Raw genomic sequence first — 24,293 nt, forward strand, 5'->3', positions numbered from 1 at the left:
AATTTGTTGACTTTGTTCCTTTAGGGGTTGGAACAACACTTTTAGGGACTTAGTAGCCCTTGGTTTATGGACATTTCATGCTTGGTGCTGCAAGGCACAAAAATGTCTATAACAGTTGCCCCCTAAAGTATGAGGCCGTTAATCGGGTGAAATGCTTTATTATGAGGATCCGAAGTTCTTTCAATGCTGGGAGGAGACCTGTAATAAGATACAATACAATAAATTATCTTCATACTGTTTTTCATGATATAACTGAGGCGGGCATTCCCATGCTCAGCTTTATAAATTCATTTTCATGTACATAGGATAGACAATCGTCTGAGTGTAGACTGATGATTCTGATAGAGCCATCATCCTTTTGGTAGGATGATTATCTGTGCTGCAATGCTGTACATTTAATGTCTTTATTTTCCTGAATATATATCGCAGCCCGGATGGATGAAACTAGATCCGGGGTCTTCAATCTCGTCCGATCTTCACTCGAAGTACAAGTCGATCCATGTGAGAAATGTTCTGAAGTTGAACATGGAAAGACATCGCTTGATTACCAGTCAATGATGTAAACTGTTAACAAGCGCGAGAGGAATCACCGATAATGATAATGACCCTCAAGGTACTACAGTACAATTCACTTGGTGTGAATAAACGACTTGGCGTCGAACACCACGCAAAATCTTTCGGTGGAAGGCCATTGATGTAAACCTGTCGCCGGAAGTGAGAAACTTGCCATTAAGGCATGCAAGCTTCAAAGTACTGAATGGGGTGTTCCTAGACCAACTTCTTGGATAATGAGCTGATGTCGACAAGAAGTGATCCGTCAAAGGAGGGCCTTAATGAATCCCACATCAATGACACGGAACGGAGCAAATGATTTTGATGGAGGTGAAAACAATCTGATGATATACAGTTCAGGATGGTGGTCATGAAAGAATGGAGTATAATTTATGGTAGTGGGTGGGACACAGGTAACTTCTCTGGATGACTTCTCTTGAACATGTCGGCTACACTTATGTGATGGATTGGTAGCATTAACCCCAAATGTGGATGGTATGGCATGACCATGGTGATGTGACCAGTGAATGAAACAACCCAACCTGACTTGGACACGGAGTGGAAGTGTCATGTTCAAGAGCGACTTGCTACCAACAAAGATTCTTTGAGTTTTCTTCCCAATTTTTCCCCAGTCATTGCTGACCAGTACCTCTTTATTTTTGTCAAGCTTGAGGAGGATAACATATGCTTGTTCTATAATTTGCCCTTTGGGCAAACCCATCGCTATGTTTTAACGAGCCTAGCGATAGTGAAACTCGTTCTCGTCTAAAGACAAGTTTGTCGCTGTTAATATTTTTAACGAGTTTAACGACAAAGATAACTCGGTCCTTTTCATATTTAGAGAGTCTGAAAAGGTACGTAAAGGTAACTCCAAAATTCCCTTTTCGTTATCTAATCCCTTAAGTCCGAAAAAGTATAAAACAATACAGAAGGGATGAATTTTCGATAGTTTTAACGAGCCGAACAAAACAAGCGCTCGATCTTTTTGTGTGATAATCCCTCAGGTCCAAAAAGATTAAAATCTAGAGGAGGGATAGCACTTCCTGTCCCTTTAACGAGCTGGAGAGGCCAATGGCTCGGCAATCTTTTCATATTTTACGAGTCAGTTGAAAAGAGCTTAAAGGAGACTCGTCTTTTGAGGAACGAGTGATAAAATGGGTAGCAGTTGATTCCAGGTAAGGTTTGGAATTTTCCAATCACGGCAGTGTCACAAGGATGGCTAGTGAAATCACTCTTCGCAGCTGTTCCTCAAAATGGGTAAACAATCAAATGGAGGTGAATGATCGGTCAATGTAAAAGTGGAGGTGACGATGTAAACACGACCAAGGCTTTAATGGCTGAAGTACTACATTCGCGGTGGTTATTTACCGGGGAATAGTTCATTTTTTAACGAGCTTAAACGCGGGTGGAAACATTTGCTCGGTCCGGGTTTATTTTTTAACGAGCTTGAACCTTGCAGTAACACTGCTCGATAAGTTTGCATGCCCCCAGCATAATAACGCAAATCGAGGTGCATGTCCCCCAAGCTTCATTGCATTCAACTCGGTGGTTGGAATGAAGGTTTACCTTTGAGATTCGGAAAGGGGATTGTTTCATTTTTTAATGAGGTTGATACAGTAAAAGAACTATCCTCATGACTCCTTGTTTCATTTTTTAACGAGGTCGACACGAGATAAGAACTGTCCTCGGCATCCACCGTATTTACAGTATTTGATGGAAAATCAAAACCTGAAGGATGATTAAGGTTGCTGGAATAATCTTCGTGGTAATCCGGAAGATGGGAGTGATGGTGGTAATATTCCCATGGTGCCTCTTCTTTCATCATTGATTGAATGATTCCTTCGTTTGTAGAATGTACATGTGACCAAGGATTTGAAGAGGTGCCATATTCCTTAGACCTATCTATCCAAACACTCGATGAGCTTTGATTTGGGGTTGCCCCCCGGGCCAAGAAAATTGATTGCTACAATATTTCTAAAATGGCGATGATCCATGCTGACAAAATGTTCAGGAATCTTCTGAATCCATTAGATATAGAAGATTTCATATTGTAGGTTTCCACTGTGGCCACTTCCACCAAATTACTCGGAGGCGGTAGGGCAAAAGTACCCATTAAGGCAGGGTCTTTTGGGAGGCCTACTTGTTGAGTCTTGAAAATGTCATTCATTTGCATTATACTTTCACTATTATGTCCATCATATCACCTCCATTTCACCTCCATTTCACTACTATGTCACCACATTCTTCCCACTTTCATTATCATTGGGCCACCTTTATGTTTTTCCAATCTTTATTAATTCTAAGTCTTTTAAGTGAATTTGTGGTTAAAAATTAGAAAATAATGTGCATATGCTTATACCTAACAAATGGGTTGAGGTTGTTGACATGTGTAGGTTGAAAGGAGACTTCTAGAAGACCCTTATGTGGCACTCTAAGGCTAAATTCGAATTTGGTTGGAAAGAATCATGGGATCATGAGGATATGTGTCACATCTCCTAATTGTATTGTAACTCTAAGAAGACATGTGTCTTATCAGTTCCTATTTTGATTAGGACTCTAGAGGTAGAGGGAGAGATTCATGGACTATCATTAATGAGATGGCTCTCATCTTTTTGTATAAATAGGAGATCTCTCTCCTTCATTTGTTAGTCCTTTTTAGTCTTTTTAGTCCCTAGTTCTTAAGTTTGTAGTTCTTCCTTGATGGCTTTTGAAAGCTTTGGAGAACTTTGTTGTACTTTGTACTTTTGAAGAAATTGAATAAAGCTTTGATGTTCTCAACATGGAAGGAGATGTGAAGTAGATGTCATGGAGCATATTAGGATGTAAGGTAGAGTAGATTTCATTTTGTAAATATTGCTTTGTAGAATGTAAGGTAGATTAGATTTTTCATTCATGCAATTTTAATTCATGCAAGTGTGTTTAATTTTGCTTTGATTTCATAGGTGGTAGAGGGCCCCTGCCTTGTATAGTTGTCATTTAATTTTGCATTTAATTTTGTTATGCTTATGTATATTAGCTGTACATAAATTGCTTTCAAGTTGATTGTAGATTAGTGATGCACATAGCCTTTTAATGACTAATGACATGATAGAATCATCTTGTCCTTTTGCTGAAGCAGCAAGGATACTGGGTCTCATAGTCACTAGCTCATTGTTTGGTTATTGCATTTTATTTTGATTGAACTAATGACATGATAGAATCATCTTGTCCTTTTGCTGAAGCAGCAAGGATACTGGGTCTCATAGTCATTAGCTCATTGTTTGGTTATTGCATTTTATTTTGATTAAACTAATGACATGATAGAATCATCTTGTCCTTTTGCTGAAGCAGCAAGGATACTGGGTCTCATAGTCATTAGCTCATTGTTTGGTTATTGCATTTTATTTTGATTGAACTAGTTGTATATTTACACTTTTGTTTAAATACTAACTCCATCAATAACATGTTTTAAGTTCTTTTGAAGTGACTAAGTTTTGGAAGTTACCATTAGGGACATAGGCCTTGTCTTGAAATCTTTATCCATACTTGTCCTTTAAAAGTATTCTTAAGACCTTAGAATAGGATTTCCATTTGCATTAAACACTTTAGAAAACCAACAAGAACAAAACCCCAAAAACAACATAAACTATAAAACAACGAAGTAAGAGAAAGGTTAAATAAGCACATATAGTGCACCACACTTCATCAGTTTACGATACCCGGATTGATAATTTATGTAGAGCAATTTAAGACATTAAATTGACTAGACATTTTGGCGTCGTTGCCGGGGAAGTGTAATTAGGAGACCTTATTTCTTACATCTAAAAAAAAAATTAACAATTATTGAGTATGCTCTCCTCCTGCACTTTGTGTGATCTGGAGGATCAGAAAAATGATTGTTATGTATAAAAAAAAAAAAAAAAAAAAAAAAGAAGAAGTTAATGATTCTTGAGTATGCTCTCCTCTTGCACTTTGTGTGATCTGGAGGATCAGAAAAAGAATTATTATGTAAAAAAAGAAAAAAATAGGAGACAAAATAAACTTCATCACTTCAATTGATTCAAGAAAAAAAAAAAAGAGACAAAATAAACTTCATTTCATTTCCATTTTCACTCCATACCATCCATTTCATCAATAAAAGTTATTTCCCCATGATCATTTCCATTAAGATTGCCTAACTATCTCTATTTAGTTAAGTGGTTGTTGTGCCAAGTTTCCGCAGCTGGAATCAGTTTCCGCAGCCAGAAACAGTTTCCGCAGCCACCACTCCGTTTTTCAAATTTACAGTCAAGATGTTAGTGCAATAAAATGAAAATGCAGGTATAACTAAGCACATATAGTGCACCACACTTCATCAGTTTACGATACCCAGATTGATAATTTATGTAGAGAAATTTAAGACGTTAAATTGACTAGACACTACTCCAATATTTTGAAGCGAATGGTTGCTTCCATGGATCATTGGAATGCTTCCCGTAACTTGTGCACTGTTGGGGAGAAATGTTTGTTGGTCGACGATTGTAATTCCTCGTTGGAAGGGAAATGCAATCTTCCTGAAGTAGGTCGACACAACTGCGGCCATGGCATATATCCAGGGCCTTCCCAGTAGGATGTTGTAATCGAGGTTTCCGTCGATTACTTCAACATCAATTTCTACTGTTTTTCCCCCTAGTTCAACTTTCAAGTTACTTAAAATCTCGTATGGAGTGTATGATCATCCATCCAATGCTTTTAACATTGTTGAAGATTGCGACAAGGGTGGTGAGCCTAAATTTTTCTAGAAACTCATCGACATAATACATGTGGATGTCCCCTCATCAATAATTATTCGATGAAAAGTTTTGTTGAGGGTTTTCACTTGAATAAGGAATGCTAGTTGAGCCGGTAATTGAGGGTCATATCCTTTATGATCAAAGGCCACAAGATTGGAATCCATTGGGCCAATCCCACCTATTGCTGATAATAAAGCTTGCTTTTGGGAGGAGCAATTTTGCGGTACCTCAAGTGTTGACACAGCGGACGGCGATTGGGCCAAGTCCTCTACTATATTATAATTCTGTGCTACTTTTGCACGAGGATTAAATGTCGATTTGTGTACTACTCCCTTTGGCGACTTTATCATTGGTTCAGGAATGATGGGTGGCACAACTTTGGTCAAAGTTGTTGTCGAACTACTAGGTTGTTCATTAGCCTTGTTATTCGACAGCTGTGGATTCCCATAATCTTTATTCCTTATCAAAGCATCATTTTGTTGCTTTTAGATAGACAACATAAGCACTTGGGATCGGGAAGCATTTTGATTAGCAACCAGTTTGGTTCCTGGGTTTGGAAATGGATCAGTCAATACTGCTGAGGTTTTTGAACTCTTAAAGAGTTTCTTAACTTCAGCTTTATGTGGACAATATCTCGTCCGATGATCCTCATCGCATATATGACACCCTGCAGGGGGTTTCCTTTGCCCAGAAGGGTTTGCAGAAGCTTTATTGTGCTTCTTTTTTCTCCCTTTATTTTTCTTCTTGCCCCCTGGTTGCTTCAGTTGTTTGCCCTTGTCGGTTGACATGGCATTTACTTCCGAGGTAAGAAGTTCCTCATTTGCATTTTGACTAGAAATCTTACGGGCCTTTTTAGATGTAGTTTTTGTCGATTTCGTGTCTGTTGCGCCAATCACGCCATCGGCAGCATGAGAGTCATTGTTTGATTTAGGAGGAGGAGAAACTGAGAATTCCGGTCTAGGGGCGTCAGGTATTTGATCGTAGAGCGTGCCGGACTGAGTGTAAATCAAGTCCAAATATTGCGCACGAGCGATAACTTGCTCTTCGGTGACGACTCCCCCTTTTGCCACATCTTCCGTGATGGAAGGCAATAATGACTTAATAAGCCATTCAGCTAAAAGCTGATCAGGAACATATGTTTTCACCATTCTACGACGACGTCGCCACTCATGTATATGATCAGACATGTGAGTGATCGTTGTCTGTTTGAAGTTGGTAAGAAGTTCTGTTCCCGTTTCGTACCTTATTGGTAACTGAAAATGGGTTTAAAAGGTTGTGGCTAAGGTACTGAAGTTGTCGAACAAGGCTCTAGGCAATTCGATATACCATTTTGCTGCCGGACCAGTTAACGTACTCTGAAAAGGCGAAGCCTAATCGAATCATCGTTTAGGGTGTTTGATGAACACCACAGATGAAATTTCATCACATGATTCGACGAGTCTTCACCCGGATTTCCATTAAATTTAGGAATATCTGACGGAAGTTTATGCGGAATCGCTGGCCACCAAGGGGCATAAGCAATTGGATCATTCATCAGCCGGTTTAGATCTGGTAATTCTAGAGTTGCTACAAAGTGCAATTGTTGATTCAGGTTAGGCGAAGCATACCCAGGATAAGATGGAATCGCCTGAGCAGTGGGTCTTTGCATACCAGCATAATGTATTTGATGCTGGCAACTTTGACAAGGTTGATGGGCATAACCGTTATAATATGGTTGTTGATAATCGCCTTGGAAATGCGGTTGCCCATTACTTACAAAGACTTGTTGCTCAGGTCCTTGATATGATTGCTGGAATGGCAGTTGTTGAGATTGAACCAGCCCTGGTTGATGGACCATTTGTTGTTGTCCAATACTGGATGATTGACCAAGATGAGGAGTCATAGTACTTGTTTGAGCCTGAGTCGCTCCAGATAAGGAGGCACTAACCTGAGGTTGTGATTGAGTTGTCGAGACAAGAGGCTGTTGTATTGCAACCTGAGAAACTTGGGGTTGACATACAACAGGTAGCGCTTGTACTTGCGACGCAATCACCATACCAGGTATAGTGGGAATATTCGACACAGGGTGGACTGGTTGCATTGAATATGCAACCCTTGGTTGCTGAGGCAGTATTGGTACCCAACCGCTGGATGTAATTCCAGTTTGACCTGAACTTTGTTGTAAACTCCCATATGGTTGTTCTCCGAGAAATGAAAAGGCATACTGCCCTCCATATGGTGGAAATCCAGTACTTAAAGGGTATATTGGCCTTTGAAGACACATTGGATCGATTTGTTGAGTTTCAACATAAGAAATACCAGATGATAATCCGGATGAAGAAATAGGAACTGACCATGTCGTCGAAACAGTCCCTGATTGGACTCCGGCTTGTTCTTGATAACTTGTTGGGACAGATGATATACCATCGAACATCGTTGGAGTAGCAGCAGGAGGTTCTGCTGCTGCTGTGTCGGATGACACAGTCCTAGATGTCGACGGTTGTTCAGACATATCTAGTCTATCCAAGAGATTTCCTAGCGATTCTACAAGAACTTGCGATGAAGGGAGACTAACTTCGAAGACCAACGAGGGAAAGGTGATGATTATTCTGTTTAAAATAAATTTTTAGACGCTTTGACACAACTTGTTTTTTCAGTTTTTAAGAGTCGAGAAAAAACAAAAGATGACTCTAGTCTCCTTCAATTTTTAATGAGCCTGAAGTGACAAGTGCTCAGATGGACCTTTTCCGTTAAGGAGTCTGAAAAGGAACGAAAGGGACTGCTCTGGAGATCTAGTTAGAGGGAGTACCAAACCAATCGCAAAACTGCAGAATAATTTTTATGGTACGGCAGTCAATCTTCCCGAATGTTGTGTTCAGGGCATTGCGATCGATAGGGCGGCAGACACGGCTTCCTATGGATAAAGGATTTAAGCCTATAGGGGTCTCCCAAAATATACTCGACGGTACGTGGGAGCACAAGTCCGTACTGGCACTTATCGTCTCAAAGTGGAGGAATCACCCAACCATCAATGAGGACAATAGTTACCAGGCTTTACGACGTCGGAATACGTCTCTAGCCTAGACCTCTAAATGTTGTGCGTTAAGTTCCAAAGCGTTGTTAGATTCATTGAATTTATTTTAAGTTGATCTTTCTTATGAAGTTTGCCTTTTTGGTTCACCACGAGATGTAAATGTAATTCCTAAAATTCAATCTAAAGATGATAAACAAACTTTTATCTCTTTTGTGCAATGAAAATCCTAGCTACTAGAGGAAAAGAAAGACACAATCTTTTCACAAAGAGCAAAGAGCACACTGTAAATGCACTTTCCTAAATCAAGCCAAACAGACTGTCAATATGCAAATGCACAGGTGCATGTATTTGTTTTCGACTTTCTTAATATTGATGCTAAAAAGAAAGTTGATGTACAAATTTGAATTTGCTTTCAAGCGACAAACACAAACAACTTCTTTTCGAAATCAAAAGATAAAGACGATTACGACGCTTTACGATTTTGAAATAAATACTCGTTTTTTACACTAGAAAGTCACAAATTCACACCAAAGGCAATAGTACAAGTATAATCGACCATCAACAGCAATCAAACTTTCTCCTATGATCAAAATCGACACTTGCGACAGATCTAAATCAAAGGACGACAGTACGACTATTCTACTATTGCAATGGAAAACTGTAAACAACTCAACAAACACACAAAAACATCTACAGTTCTTTTGTACAAAGGAGGTGGAATAACAGCAAGGAAAAGGGGTTTTAAAACAGACACATATACTGATCACAGGCTGCAAAAATCAAAGACAAAACTCGAAAGGATGAAGCACAAGAACCTCAGCTGCACAGGGCTAGTCTGATCAGCGCACCTGTAACACAGAGAAATTGGATTGCAGCGCAGGTTGCCCTTTCGGGAAGTGCGTTGAAATGCAGGATCTCTTCACAGTGCCTGCGCTGGGGCAGAAATGAGAATTCTATCCGGGTTCTGGGTCACAGTTTGCAGTTTAGTCTTTGGTTTTTGGCCGAATAAAAGCAATCAGTAATGCACAATCAGGGGGTAGATCTAAGGAGGGTCTAAGAGCTATCACAAAGGGCAATCAGATCATTTGTGAATCAGCTGTTCAAATCATAAACAGATCCAGTGAATGGATTGAAGTAGCAGATGTCTACTTTGCATTTGTTATGGCAAATGCAGTTCGAATGCTACTTATAAGTTTATGAAACAAACAACAAAAGATACACAAACAAACTAATTAGACAATCGTCCCCAGCGGAGTCGCCATTTTGTTACCGGGAAAAGTGTCTATTTAGAACTGCTCTATCCCACTAAGGTGTGACAGCTGCCTTAGAAACAAACAGAGAAAACTACTTTTTTATTTCCTTTATGAATTAAAGATAGAGGGGGATAGAAAGAACCGACCTGTGTCTTGCGCTAATCCTTTGATCCAATCCCTCTCTTCTTTGACAGCTTCCAGCTACCTGCTCCCTTACTTGCCCAGCTTCACCAAGTTCCTGTAAGATCACAGAAGAAGAAAACTACACAAAGACATGGATCTATATTCATAAACAGCTTAGGATCATATTTAAGCTAAACATACAAATGTAACAAGCATCAATGATACACAAGCATGTAGGAAAAACTCAAATAGTTTTATTGATATAACAAGAAGATCTAGGAGGAGTTACAACCGATGATTCCTGACCCAGCATCAACCTCCTAGCAAAGAAGCCCCTCTTCACCTCCAACAAAGCATAAATCACCCAATACTCTGATATCTATCTCAAAACCAACAGCAATTCCTTGCAATGTACAAAATTCCAGCCTCTGGATCTCTGGGATGAGGGATCCATATATAGATGTATGCAAGGAGGATGAGTCAGCTTATGATTTGATTAGTGTCTTCTCTCTATCAGTTGTTGCTTCCACTTGGAGACTGAAAGCCTCTTACTCATCCTTGGTCGAATTCAGTGAGGCAAGTGTCACAGGAGAAGATTCTGGAAGCTTCCATTGTCTTTCCACCTCGCGGAATGGCACTGCCATTTGTCATTTCCCGCTCAACGCACCCTCATAGTGCATTTAGGTGCGTTGAAACGCACCTAGCTAGTGTATTTAGGTGCTATGCAACGCAGCTAGCCAGTGGAGCAGCTGAAATGATCCTGTTTTGACTTATTCTGAGCAATTTCTGGTGGAGAACTTCTGGGAGAAGCTGTAATTTGTTGACCTTGTTCCTTTAGGGGTTGGAACAACACTTTTAGGGACTTAGGAGCCCTTGGTCTATGGACATTTCATGCTTGGTGCTGCAAGGCACAAAAATGTCTATAACAAGTGGGTGTTGGCTTAGAGAAGGACACTAGAGGAAGCCACTGCATAGTTTTGGATGCCAAGGGAGGCTAGGATTTCTGCACAGTTTCAACATGCAAGGGAAAAGCTTAAGGGTTGCAGATGCAAAGTGCGCAGTTCAGGAAAGCTGGGTGAGGCTAGGTTGCTAGGAAAACTTTGGAATTTGGCTAAGTGTGGCATTAGTGGAACCGATGTGAACAGTGGTAGAACTTGACTATGATCACATACTTGAACACTTAGTGATACAACATAGACTATCCAGAACATATGAAAACATACTTCGCTTAATGCAACAACCTTTATGGCAACAGACGACAAGTGTGGCTCCGATGATAGAATTTGTGAGGATAATGGTGACACTTGTGTAATATTACATCAAGCTTTGGAAATGAGTGCGAAACGTGTCTATATGATGAGAACAGCTCATTTCCACAAATGTTTCCCCTTGAAGAAAAAAAAACTTCCCTTTGCATGACAAGAGATAATCCCCATGCCCAAAGATGACACATGGTATATAAAGATGAAAGCGTGAACGAGTCTTAAGATTTAGGAAGGGACCTTGAAATTATGAGCTTACCAATAAGTGACTAAGGAACGACCAATCATAAGATCCACATTAGGCTCCAAAATTTGAATGTAGGCCAAACTTTTGGAGGGTGTTGCAGCCGCTACAATAGAACCATTAGTGCCTCCTAAGTGGGGAGGACTGATCTAGGTGGATATTGGTGGCCAGTCACCTATTCCACCTATACCTCCAGTTGGTTTCATCAGTTTCCTTGATTATAGAAACATTTACTATTTTTGGTAGTTTTTCAAGTCTTGAACTTCTAGAGTTGTTTTGACCCTCTAAACGATGTTTCTTTGAGGTTCGAAATAGGCCCTTTTAGGGGCCTATCGCAAATCCTATATTACTCATAAATATATTTCCAAAGATGTATCGTACACACCAAACGAAGATCATATGACCAAGTTACGACGGGCCTGAGAAGTCAATTACCTAACTAACCCCAATGGGGCCCACAAACTCTCGATGTTCCATCTCCTAGGGTTAGGGTTTTTGTTATTTAGGGTTTCCCTTTGTTGTTCAATAATAAAAGGCCCTTGAGTCTCATTGTAGCACAGTTCAGAGGCATGTAGACTCCACATCTCTTCTTAGAGATAAGTTACCATCACCCAAGCTAGTTTATTTCCATTCTGCTTGGAAGCATCTTTTAGTTCTTTGATATTAATGAAATGAAGATTTATTTCTACTGGATCTCTATGTTTATGTTTTTATATGTGTTCTGTTCATTCCTACATAATTCCATATCACTTTTAGCATGGTCTCCCTCATCATCATCCTATCATGACATAATAGAATACCTACGATGGCAATCCACCCATTATAGGACAGCATCAATCTGATAAACCCCTAGCTTAAGATGCTTCATAGAATCACTTGTTAGGGCTCGAACAAGTGACTGGTTGAGTGACTGACTCAAGGATTTCATATTTCTAGAGGCCAAGGTCTAGGACTGAGGCTTGACACTACACAATGCGTAGTTCAGGATGGTCGGGGTCAAAGGATTGCATAGTTGACAAACTCAAGGACTCAGGGTGGAGGCTTGAGACAAGGCTTTGTTAAGTCTTTGAGCTTGAGTGAATTGATGATTTTTTAAGTCTCTGAGCTTGCATTTGAATCGTAAGTGTCGAAGTCACCTGCTCACACATACTCAATCTGTAATTCATTCATGAAAGCATTCCTTCATGCAAGCTTGAATAGGGATGGCATAGTAGACCAAGAAAGTTCTTGTGCAATTTTCAATCCATGTTGACAGCCAGTGTGCACTGACATTGACAGTTTCTCACTTCTAGCTGTGTTTGTGCTTCTATTGCGGTGAGTTTTGCAAACTGTCTCTTTTACACACCCTTGTTTTTACAAGTTTCATTTTCGTGTTATTGACTCACTTTTTCTTTCTTTCACTCTAATTAGTTTCATTTTCATGTTATCTCCGCTTTGACATGTGTTTCTTTCACTATCATTTGCATATTACATGTGTCGTTCACACTTTTCTTTTCATATCGCAAATGTCATATTTTGGCGTGGGAATTGCCTCTTATCGCATAACGCAGAGTTTTGGGTTGTTTCAAGGGGAAATATTTGTTATAATGAGTTGTTCCTATCATGTAGATATGTTTCACACAAATTTCCAAAGTTTCAAGCATTGTCGAATGAGTGTCGCCACTTTCGTCGCAAAGTATATCTTTTGTGTCGCACTTGGTAGGAGCCATCGCAAAGTTGTTGCATTGAGGAAGGTATGTTGTTCATATGTTCTAAGTGTTCCTTGTCATGTTTTCAAGTGATCTAAGTGTGTGATCATGCTCAGAGTCTCTCTTTTTCTCATCTTCATCTCACTTATCCAACACTTAGTCTAACTGGGAAAACTCCCTGACCAGGCCACTTAGCCTCATTCTGGCCAACCTGAACTACACACTATGCAGTCTCAACCCTCTAGCAGCATCCTTATCCCTTGGCACTACGCAATGCGTAGTCTCTACTTTCCATAACTGTGCACTACATAATCACAGTGTTCAAGAGCATCCTTTAACCTCTAAAAATGTGCAATTTCTCTCTCCTACCTAGTCAGTATTGCACATTGTGTAGTCTCAAGGCTTAGGCATCAGCCTTGAGCTCCTAAAATGCACAATTGCACAATCACCTAGCCTCCCTTCCTCTTAGAACCGCGTAGTAAGTAAAGTCGAGGATCAAGCCTCCAGCCTGAGTCCTTGAGTCCCTCAACTGCATAGTCCCTCTTCCCAAGACTCCAAAACTATGCATTACATAGTCTCAAGGCTTAAACCTCTTGGCTGAGTCCTTGAGTCCCTCAACTGTGCAATTCCTTTGCCTTTGTCCTTCTAAAATTGCGTAGTGGGCATCATCAATCCTCAAGCCCTAGCCTTCAACTCTTAAGCCCTTGAACTGTGAAATATCTTGAACCTAGACATCTTGAACTACACATTGCACTGTCTCAAGCCTCAGTCCTGGACCTTGCCCTTTGGAGTTGTGCAATCCCTCAGCCAGTCACTTAACCAGTCACCAATTCCAACCCTAATAGGGGAGTTCATGAACTATGTAGGTTTTTTCATACTGATGTTGGCTTGTCATGAATGGCTTTCAGTTGCAAGTACTCTATCTTATCATGAAAGGATGATGATGGATTAAAAGGAGAAGAGGACCATGTTAGAAGAAACATATGGAGATGAAGGGATAAGCTGATCATCGTGCAAGAAGACAAAGGAACGCCATATTACAATAGAATATCAAATATCAAGGCCACATGAAGGCTCCATCTGATGCAGAACCCTTTGAAGGGTGGATATGAAGAACAAATCATATCTCTCATGAAGATGAAGCATTTCACATCTCTTATTGAAGACAAAGTGCCAAAAAAGAGTGGCTGGACATTTCCATGTCATCAGTGTTATGTCATGTCACAAGTAATCTTGTGCCACATCATTTGTGCATTATGTAAATTCTATATCAGAAAATGTAATGTAAAGTGGAAGTCCAAGGGTCATCCATGTAATGTGAAAAGTCATGTGGGAGTCAAAAGGTCATAGAGAAGTCAAACAATCATGAGGGTAGTCCAAGAGTCACATGGGAAGTGAATGATCACCCCATTTGTTATATATACACCCTCATCATACATGCAAAGGACTTTTCACCTCGGTTCCTCCTACCAAGCATTGGAGAGGAACATAGTTGTTTTGGAGGAGAAAGTGACTACTCTAATGCACCACTATTGGGGCTAGTAGTGTTTGATGTCTTCATGTATCTTGGAACCATTACTTAATTTAGAAGCTCGTTGAGTCGGAACACTTTCATGCATATGTCGTGAATATTGTAAGATTTTTCTTTGAATGTTTGCAATGTATTTTGTTTCTCATTTGTACTAAGGAAATTGAACTATTTCAGCGGCTTTGGTGCTTATCTTGTTGAAGGTGTGTTGTATTTGCTTTAATAATCGTCACTTCCTTGTGAACTATTTTGTTGGTTGATCAATGATTCATTCTTATGTATGTGCTTGTGTGCCTTTTCTAGATTAGTACTATTACTCGTTTTTAAAGGGCCCACTTTTTTCTCCCCTTTCAATAGAAGGACCTTGTTACTTTCCGCAACTGAGCATTTCACAAGGCATACTCACATGCTAATCCAAAGATACCTATGTATTATTCTCTTGTGTTGAACTTTGTAGCCAAGGAAAATCTACAACAATACATGGCAATTGGGCCAATACTCAGGATGGGACTCCTATTCCAAATGTTGTAAGGTCCAACTGAGACTTCACATTGGGGAGACCCCTTGGTTGACGGATTTCCAACACCATCAACACCCTTTCAATCCCATTGATGTTTCTACGTCCTCATAGTGCCATGCATGCTCTTTTTGTTGAAGTTTTTTGCCTTCTATCTACCATGTTAATATATAAGATATTTGTTTATGTATAGGAACTTTGTTATGCTACACAAATATAGATTAGATGGGTTCAATAGTCATCTAGTCACTTTGGTTTTGATTAATCTTTGTTATAAATGGTATGTTGTATGTATCATGTTTTGGATAAAACAACTGCTCTTAGGGACTCATCTATTTTCCTTAGTTAAACTGCTATGTATCTTTTTGACAAATGAATAAAAAAAATAGCTTACAAAAAAGAATCAAATTTATTTTGATTTTTATAATATTTTTTGTTTGTTTCATGTCTTTTATTTATATATAAAATTTGAATAATATTTTGTGGAAATAGATACACATTTACATCAAATAATAATAATAACAAAACATAATATTTTGTTAACATAAATTAATAATAATAAATAAAAAGAATAAATTCAATTAATTCAATATGTTATATTACAATTTTGATTTTATAAACAATCTTTTAGATTAAAGAAATCATAATATATGCATCACATTAAAAAATTAACAATTCATATTCATAAACATGATATTTCAAAACATATAAAAAATTTAATAAATTTAATTAATAAAATACAATTAGAACCCTTGTGGGACTACTTGCAAATAGATTCCAAAGACTGAAGGCCTATGAGTGAAATAAAAATATTTTTATATAGAAATGTGAGATATATAGAAAATGTATATAGTAACCATAATTTAATAATAAGTTTTATTTATAAATTAAAATATTGCTTCATATTCATAACTATTATGTTTTATAAATTCATATTTAAATTTAATTAATAAGTGTATAAAAATTCAATATTTAGAATAAATTCTTTTTTAAACCAGTCTTTTTATATATAATTAATATTGTGCATATGACCTATATGGTGTAGATTAATTGGTTTGAGAGGGGTTTAGTCTCATCAAATCATAAGTTAAAATTTCATGAAGAAGGGTAAAAGATAGGAACCATCTTTGGGGAATTAAACTATTTCAAACACTGTCCAAATTCAATCAAGCTTCACACAATTTTGATGATAAAATCCCACTCCATCCAACATTAGAATTAGCTCTACTTAATTCAAAAAAGAAAAATCAATATTATGTATATGGCTACTTCCAAACCCACCATCTATTTCTGTGATTACGAATCTTACATTAAAAACATAAAATTAATTTTTTTTTCATAAAACATGTAAAAAATATAAGAAAAATGCCAACAAAAAAGAAATTACATGTTTTGAAATGCACAATTTCCTTTATATTTTAGGTTAAAAAAGAAATTTGCATCTTAATAAATTATTTATCTAATATTGACCTGAAATTTGTAAATCAGTAAACCTTTTGTCACTAAATTTTGTAAAGATGTAAATTTTCAAATTTCACCGAATTTTTAAAAAACTTGAATATATATGGTTTTGACAAATGCAGCAAATGCTAACATCCTATTATAGATTATCTTCATTCTTAATTTTTCAGATGCATAGTGTGCTTGTGCCCATGAATGACTGAGAAGTAAAGCTTTATTAACCTATATGAAGGATTGTTACATCATATATAAACAGGGTCGCCACATTTTATTTAATTACTGCCTGCCATGCATACATAGATAAATATATAAAATCTTTACTCTCAATGAAATTTCATGTTTTCTGCAACTTTCTGCCAGGTAGGGCGACTGGAGATGTCCTCCCACCATGCATTCACATGCTTCCTGGAAGATATGAGATCACCCTTTCCGGAAGCGTTGACGAGGTAGTGAGTATGAGGCAGATGTTGGAGGTCGGCCAAGCTGAAGAAATCACCTGCCAAGTACTTGTTCTTTGATAACCTTTCTTCGTAAATATCCAACACTTTTCCCAGCTTCTCTATATTCATCTCCACTGCTGCTTCGTCTGTGCTGCCTCCCCTCATTGGGACGAGCAGGATTTGAGAAACGATGGTCGAAACAGGGGGATTGAACGACTGCCCTTCCACCTCACACCATTGATAAACTAGGGCTTCTTCAGACAGGGTACTTCCCAAGAGATCTGTGCCCTGCCCCTTGAACTTTTGGGCCAAATACCTGACAATGGCTCTTGACTCTATTACTCATGACCAATGAAACACATCTTTTGTTAAGATCCCCATATCAGGGATGGATATAAACTACCAAAATAAAATAAGGGCTTCAATTAAACTGAGCTCAGATGAAGTGGGTTGCTGGGCAATTACCAAATAAGGTGAGATCCCCATCTTGGATTGTGGGTACTACCCCAAATGGCTGCATCATAACACAATCAGAAACAAAAAGTACATTATGAACAGAGTAATTGATATGTCACAGAGATTGCAGAAAACTGAAGAGGGTTTTTCTTACATTGAGAGCCAGATATTGGGGTTTCTTGTGAGCACCAGTAGGGAGATCGACCAGGACGAAGTCGTACTCAACTTGTTTCTCATTCAAACAGCCCAACACCATACTGGTGGCCCCGGAGGCGTGAAAACCATGCACTTTGATCGCCGCCATTGAATCTCTCTCTGTTTCTCCCTCCCAGAGACTGCAAAACAGGTCAACACGGATTGATCGGCGAGTCACGCCAGAACCTGGAAAACCGACCCATTAATAAAGGCTGAGAGCAAACCCTCTTCAATTAGAATTGCAGTGTGTACGCCTCATTTGTGACCACGAGAGCAAACCCTCTTCAATTAGAATTGCAGTGTGTACGCCAGAATTGTGACCACGAATTTGGGTTGAGGTGACCCATTGGAAAATTTGTGTCGGGGAAAAGGCGTTGAGATTCCATGCTTTTTCGGGACAGACGCGAAAGGTGTTGTCTACAGAGCGTCAATTTCGCCTTGATCGCCTAAAATTGGCAAGATGAGTTATTTTCCTTTTTTTTCCAAGTTTAGGAAGTGTCAATAGAGGCCGCTGAATTACATTAGGTTAAAAAAATTCAATTTTTTTTGCAACAGCAGCCTTTGAATCATGTTTTTGACAATGGAAATGGATTCAGCACTATCAAAAACTTCTCTGCACCCAACCCTTAAAGTTTGACAGCTTTAACTTGGATTTACAAAATCTCTGCCAGATTTTATCAAAATCTTACCAGAATTTCCATGATTTTCAGGGCAGAAAGACAATCGGGTTAGACTACAATAGAAGTATTTGAATCTTGTTTTGGATAGCAAAAATAGATTTAGCACATCAAAAATCTGTAAAACAACTAAAATCTTATAACTATAACTCAAATTTCCAAAAAAAAAAAAATATTTCAAAATCATAAATAAATTCCCAATTTTTCCTAATAAAAACAACAAGGCATAGTCAGAATCAGGGTTGGAATTTGGATTTCTTTTTGCCCGTCATAAATTTTTTTTTTGATGTTTTCTTTCTTATGTTACCCATAAAAAAACGTTATGTTTAAAATTTTGCCCTTCAAAAATAATATTCTCATAATAAATTAACTTGTTTACAAATAAAAGCTTGATTAAAAAAATACCCTTCAACAACATAACTATTTTAAAAAATTTCACATATTTATCTTAACTACAAAATGATCATAACACACAAATCACTTATTTATTTTAGAAGATATTACGCTAGATAATGCCAAAAAATTAAAAGAGTAAGTTAAAATAATTCATAACATGCAAATTTGTGATTTATTAATGGGTTTCAGGATTTCATTTTGAGAAACACATGTTCAAATTTAATAATGAAGTTGAAGGGAACACTAACATGGGATAACCGTTGCCCACTGGTATTTGAGGGTGAGATTTGTGAGGTGTTGTGGACACCGATTACTAGGTTCAAAGCTCCAAAGCTCCAGCGTCCTTCACATTTGTTACAAGGGAGTAGCTCGATCCATGGAGGAAACAACGAGAGGGACCATGTGGTTGAATGAGTTTGACATATTGCTAGTTTGCTAGCTATAAATGCATGGCCAGAGGGAGGCGAATTAGTCCTAAGCCTTGACTGTCAAATGTTTGACATCAGAAAATCTACTTCATTGAACATCAGCTGTAGCTTAAGCATGTGAGTGTATCCGGAAGCAGTGAATACATAAATATAGTTTTTTCCTGAGTTTTTCCCTGATGACAATTCGTCAAAAATTCATTCATTCATGTTGCAAGTATCTTTGTCTTACCATTTTAAGGGATGGAAGATGTGAATGACTTAAATCTCTTCTCTTGGATGTTGATGGTTAAGATGTGAATGCATTGAATCTTTTCGAAATGAATGATGTGTCTTGGTCTCACAAAATAATGAAATATCTGTTGGTATTTGACTACTTGGTGAGACACAAACACATCATACTTTTGAAGTATTCTTCTGCCGCAAATTAAGGGCCTTTTTGCACTCCTTGACGGATTAAATTATGTATTAAAGTCTGGTTGTTTTGCACTGTGCTTAGTGAGTCAACGGTCAACCCCATTTTCACTAAATCCTGGGCAATTTTTACTCTCTTAAAGCCCCTGGCGAGGTCCATTAAGAAATTTATTTGATTTAGCTATTTTTAATGCAATTATAGAACAGCTATTTTTAATGCAATTATAGAACAATTTACAGAAAAAGAATTCAGTGGAACAGGTCTCTGAGAAATGATCTGAATAATCTTATGGAGTAGCTTGAGCTAGTTTCTTTGGATCTATGCAACTGAAGTATATCTTTCGTATATCTATGAAAAGATTAAGTCTTCACCTAAATGTGGAATGTGCAACATTAGTTTTCTAACTATCAATAAAATGTGTTCTAAAAAATAATGTAACATTGTAATACCCATTGCCCCTAAAAAAAAAGGGATGAGAAGGCAAGTCTTACTCTATGAGTTGAATCGATGTCCTACTTGTAGTGCTATGCAGATTTCGATGATTATAGAGATCGAAGTCTCACTCTATGAGTTGAATCATTGTCCTACTTGTAATGCTATGCATATTTCTATGATTATAAAGGTTAATAGTTTTTTTTAAAGAGGCTTTCACTTACCTCTCTGCAACATGTTGTCCCTTAAGAATAACTGCTACGTTCATTAAAATGGATAAATTTGTCCTAATATGACACATATTTTTTCTTCTCAAAGAAAAAAATTGGAAGTCACTGACATGCTTTAAACATCCACGATAATAAATTGTAATGTAGGCGGAAATAAACAAAGTGAAACTATACTCTGACCATATATTATTATGCAGAATAAAAAGAGTTTTGATTTTAACATCGTTCCATATGAACTCCATTACTTATGTTCCGTTTAGTTTCAATTTTCCCTAGTGATATTGGTCATATGCTATTTATATTGATTTGAACCCTCTACGCAGCAAGTTGCAAGTTTGCCAGTTACAGCTCATCTCACATCAAGTTATAACTCATCTAAAATCTGTATTATTAATACAAATAAACCTACAATATTACAAAATTTAAAGCAAAAATAAATAGGATTTAATAACGTTTTGAGAAAATTACTGCCCGTCAAAAATACGTTTCCCGCAGTTCCAAAGCACGTTCGAAAAGACGGGCATCCAGAAATTTTAAGCGTCAAATACTGGCAAAATGCCTCATGACAGCCAAAAACCCCGTCAAATTCCATCCCTGGTCAGAATACGAATACGGCTTCGATCATAAATCTGATTTTTGAAAGATTGCACTTTCGATGTTCCCGGTAGTCCGGCAAATCTGTGATTACTTTTCATAAAATATCTGTGAATGCTTAATCTTTTTAAAATAAAATAAAATAAAATATATATATATATATATATATATATATATATCGGAATTTGTGATTATTTTTCTTCAAATTTCTGTGAATTTTCTAATTACAAAAATTTTAATTTTAAAAACGCATAAAACAGCCTGATTAGATCTTCTGAAAAAGGCATCAACCCATCATCTTTATCCTAATATAACCATTAAAAGCATTTATAATCTGAAATGGTTTATTATTTAGGTTGTAATTTTGATTTGAAATGGTTTATTATTTAGGTTGTAATTTTGATTTTAGCAGATTTTGAAATAGAATAGTTTATTAGTTTACAAATTTGTTTGGAAAATAGTGGAAATTTCAGTATGATTTTGGTTAAAATTTTGTAGAAATTTTTGTAGTCCTGGGTTATAGCTGTCAAACTTCAAATTTTGAGTGCCAAAAAGATTTTTGATAATGTTGAATCTATTTCCACCATAAAAAACAATTCTAACACTTCTATAATCAGATTTTTTGAAAAAAAAATGGCTAGATTCTAAAGAAAAATAACTTTCAAAACTAATTTGTGACATTTTTGTTTTTCAAATATTAAAATTGAGTTTATTGTATTGGTAAAATATGTGCAAAAAACACCGTAAAAATACAACACAAAATTACAATTTTAGTCCCAATCAATTTTAGTTCTAATCAGAGTTCAAATTTGTTTTGGCTTCAAGCATAAAGAGATCTTGACTTGTATAATTTTTTTCAAAGCCTTACAATTTAGAAAACAAAGCACTTCATTAACTAAAATCTGGAGAAAGTTGGACACAAATTGCATTGGTTATCTTTTTTCTTCTCCTCTTGCACAGGATCATTCAGGTGTCGAAGAGCACAGCATCATTCAGGTTCTGAAATCCTTTCAACCTTGTAATTCTCTTACAATATTGAGAACAACTTCCAATTCATTTTATAATCTCTATGTTGAGTGCTTTTATTGGAGAATCATGTTTGGTAAAAGTTTTACTTAAAACATCTTCAAATTTCCGATTTGTTAACTTTAATTTGCAACAAATCTTCAAATTTCCCAAGGATTGAGAGGCAGAGGACTGGCTAAAAAGGGAGATCTGTGCTTCCTTGGTAAGAAAAACTATGAGACACTAAGGCTATAAACAACAAAAGCAAACAAAAATGTGGGTCACAAGACCAATTGGGCATCACCCTAAGGGCCTAAACAATGATGGGGAAGCACATGGGAGATCATAGTGCAAAATGAGGAGAGGTTAGGAAAAAATATAAAAAATGGCATGTTCAGTCTATTTTTTAACATTTGTGTTGTATGGGATTTGAAATGTAAAGTAAAATAAGTTAATTATAATACAGGTTAGATTATTTATAAATCGATTTTAAACATTAAAAATTGAAATTGATGATGAAACTTGTTTCTATATTAAAAAATCTTATTAATTTATTTATAATTTCAAAATTATTATTTATTAAAGTGAATTTGAATAAATTTAAATGAAAGTTTGGAAAGTCTCTCCTGCATATCAGAATGTGAAATTTGATTTCTTTTTCAGTAGCCAACGAGTGTGAATATCAAATAGGCATGTCTAACAATCTTTTATCCAACTATTTGTTATCATGTTCTTTAAAACCTACCTGAGGTGTGTTTCTCTTTAAGTATTAAAGAATTTATAATAATAATTACATGAATTGTTTTTCCAGTTTTTAATATTTATTTTATTAATTGCATCTACAATCTTATGAAAAGTGTAAATTTAATTGGTTTATTTTATAGTATGGTATGTTTCATGTGTTATAGATATTTCAATAAGTTGGATTGATATTTCAAACCACTAAAAGTTTTATAATCAAATTCCGTAGAACGTTATTATATATTTTATAGTCAAATTAAGAAGAACATTATTATATATTTATAATTATAAAAAATATGATGAATTGTAATATATATATAGGGATGGTAAGTTGATTTAAATCATATTTTAATTTAGAATATTATTATATATTTATAATTATAAAAAATATTATGGATTGAAATTTTCGATAAATTGTAATGTAAATTTAATTTGTTTATTTTATTAGTAGTATGTTATGTTGCGTGTGAGGATTCAATCTAGGGACATTTAATTAAAATTAAATTTATTTAATTTGAAATACAATAAGAAGAGAAATAGTATATTTATATCTCAACATTTATTTGATGATAATATACAAGTAAATTTATTTACAAGATATTAAAAAAGTAAGAAAATTCATTTTAACAATTTACATAAGTAATCAACAAATGGAAGAATATATGTTCTAGTAGCTTGGTTGGGTTGCTTCTAACTCTATTGGGATGCCCCTCTTGGCTACTCAACTGAATTTACCTCCTATCCAACTAGAGATGAATTCCTAGCCCAAGAAACCTCCACAAGGTTCCTAGCCCTTCGAGTCCAAGTCCATCGAGTTGTAGTGTGTCCAAGTTAAAACTAACACTCTCCAATAGATCCAAGTTTAAGTTCTTTCATTTTTCTCTCCATTCTCTCCCTTCTCTTTCTCCACATTTTTCCTCTAAAATAAAATCCTCCAATGCCAAAACAAAGACCAAGGATTTCCCCCTCTCCTCTCATCCTCCTTCCCTTTTATGTCTCTTTGTTCTATCCACCTTAACCACCTATCACTAATGTCATGACTACCCCCTCATCTTTTTATTTTAATATCTTTGAATGTCATGATTACCCCCTCATCCTTTTATTTTAATATCCTTGACTTTTCTTATCATATCTTATCCAAAGTAGATTTGAGAAGTCACTTTGGGAATAAAATATGGATGTTTAATTTAGAAATAAATTCAAGAAGACCATATCTTCTCAAAAAGTAGATTTGAAAAAGCACTTTGGGAATAGAATATGAATATTTAATTTACAAATAAATTGGAGAAAACCATATCTTATCTAAATATAGATTTGAGAAAACACCTTGGAATATGGATATTTAATTTAGAAATAAATTGAAGGAGACCATATCCTATCCAAAAGTAAACTTGAGAAGACACCTTGGAATATTGATATTTAATTTAGAAATAAATTGGAGGAGACCATATCCCATCCAAAAGTAAATTTAAGAAAACACCTTGGAAATTGAATAATAACAATAATAAAAGTCATATCAGTAAAATAAAATTACAGTTTTACAAGTGTAGTTATATACCAATATTACTTAATAATTATAAATCAATATTTTCAAGTTAATTAAACACTAATCAAAATTAGCATGATAGGATCAAGTAAGGCATTACATACACCCCTCCTTAAGAAAAGTTCATCCCGAAGTTAGAAAAAAATGACACAAAGAGTTCGAAAGAAGTTTGATAATAAGGCATAACAAAATACAGAGAGGTATAGTAGTCAAATTGAGTAAGTTAAGCAATGATAACACTTCCCATCAAGAGTCTCCAACTAACATATATCCTCCTATCCTTCCTAACCTATTTTCGCTCCCACCCTATCCATCATCTATTGCAATATATTATGACATTGGTTATACC

The 24,293-nt window shown here is 36.4% G+C and overlaps 1 protein-coding gene across 1 annotated transcript; it reads right to left on the reverse strand.

Moving 5' to 3' along the window:
- Window positions 1-16,610: 16,610 nt before the first annotated feature.
- On the reverse strand, window positions 16,611-17,760 carry LOC149141106 (glutathione S-transferase F10-like). Its single transcript, XM_089446753.1, has 3 exons — window positions 17,443-17,760; window positions 17,298-17,346; window positions 16,611-17,167 (listed from the first exon to the last, which is right to left on the reverse strand). Exons 1-3 carry the CDS (start codon window positions 17,590-17,592, stop codon window positions 16,716-16,718), a joined length of 651 nt encoding a protein of 216 aa, XP_089302879.1. The 5' UTR covers window positions 17,593-17,760; the 3' UTR covers window positions 16,611-16,715.
- Between the last annotated feature and the right edge of the window lie 6,533 nt (window positions 17,761-24,293).

This window comes from Pinus tabuliformis, chromosome X (genome assembly GCF_031772625.1).
Source record: "Pinus tabuliformis cultivar Carrire ecotype Pingquan chromosome X, CPIR1, whole genome shotgun sequence".
Lineage (NCBI taxonomy): Eukaryota > Viridiplantae > Streptophyta > Pinopsida > Pinales > Pinaceae > Pinus > Pinus tabuliformis.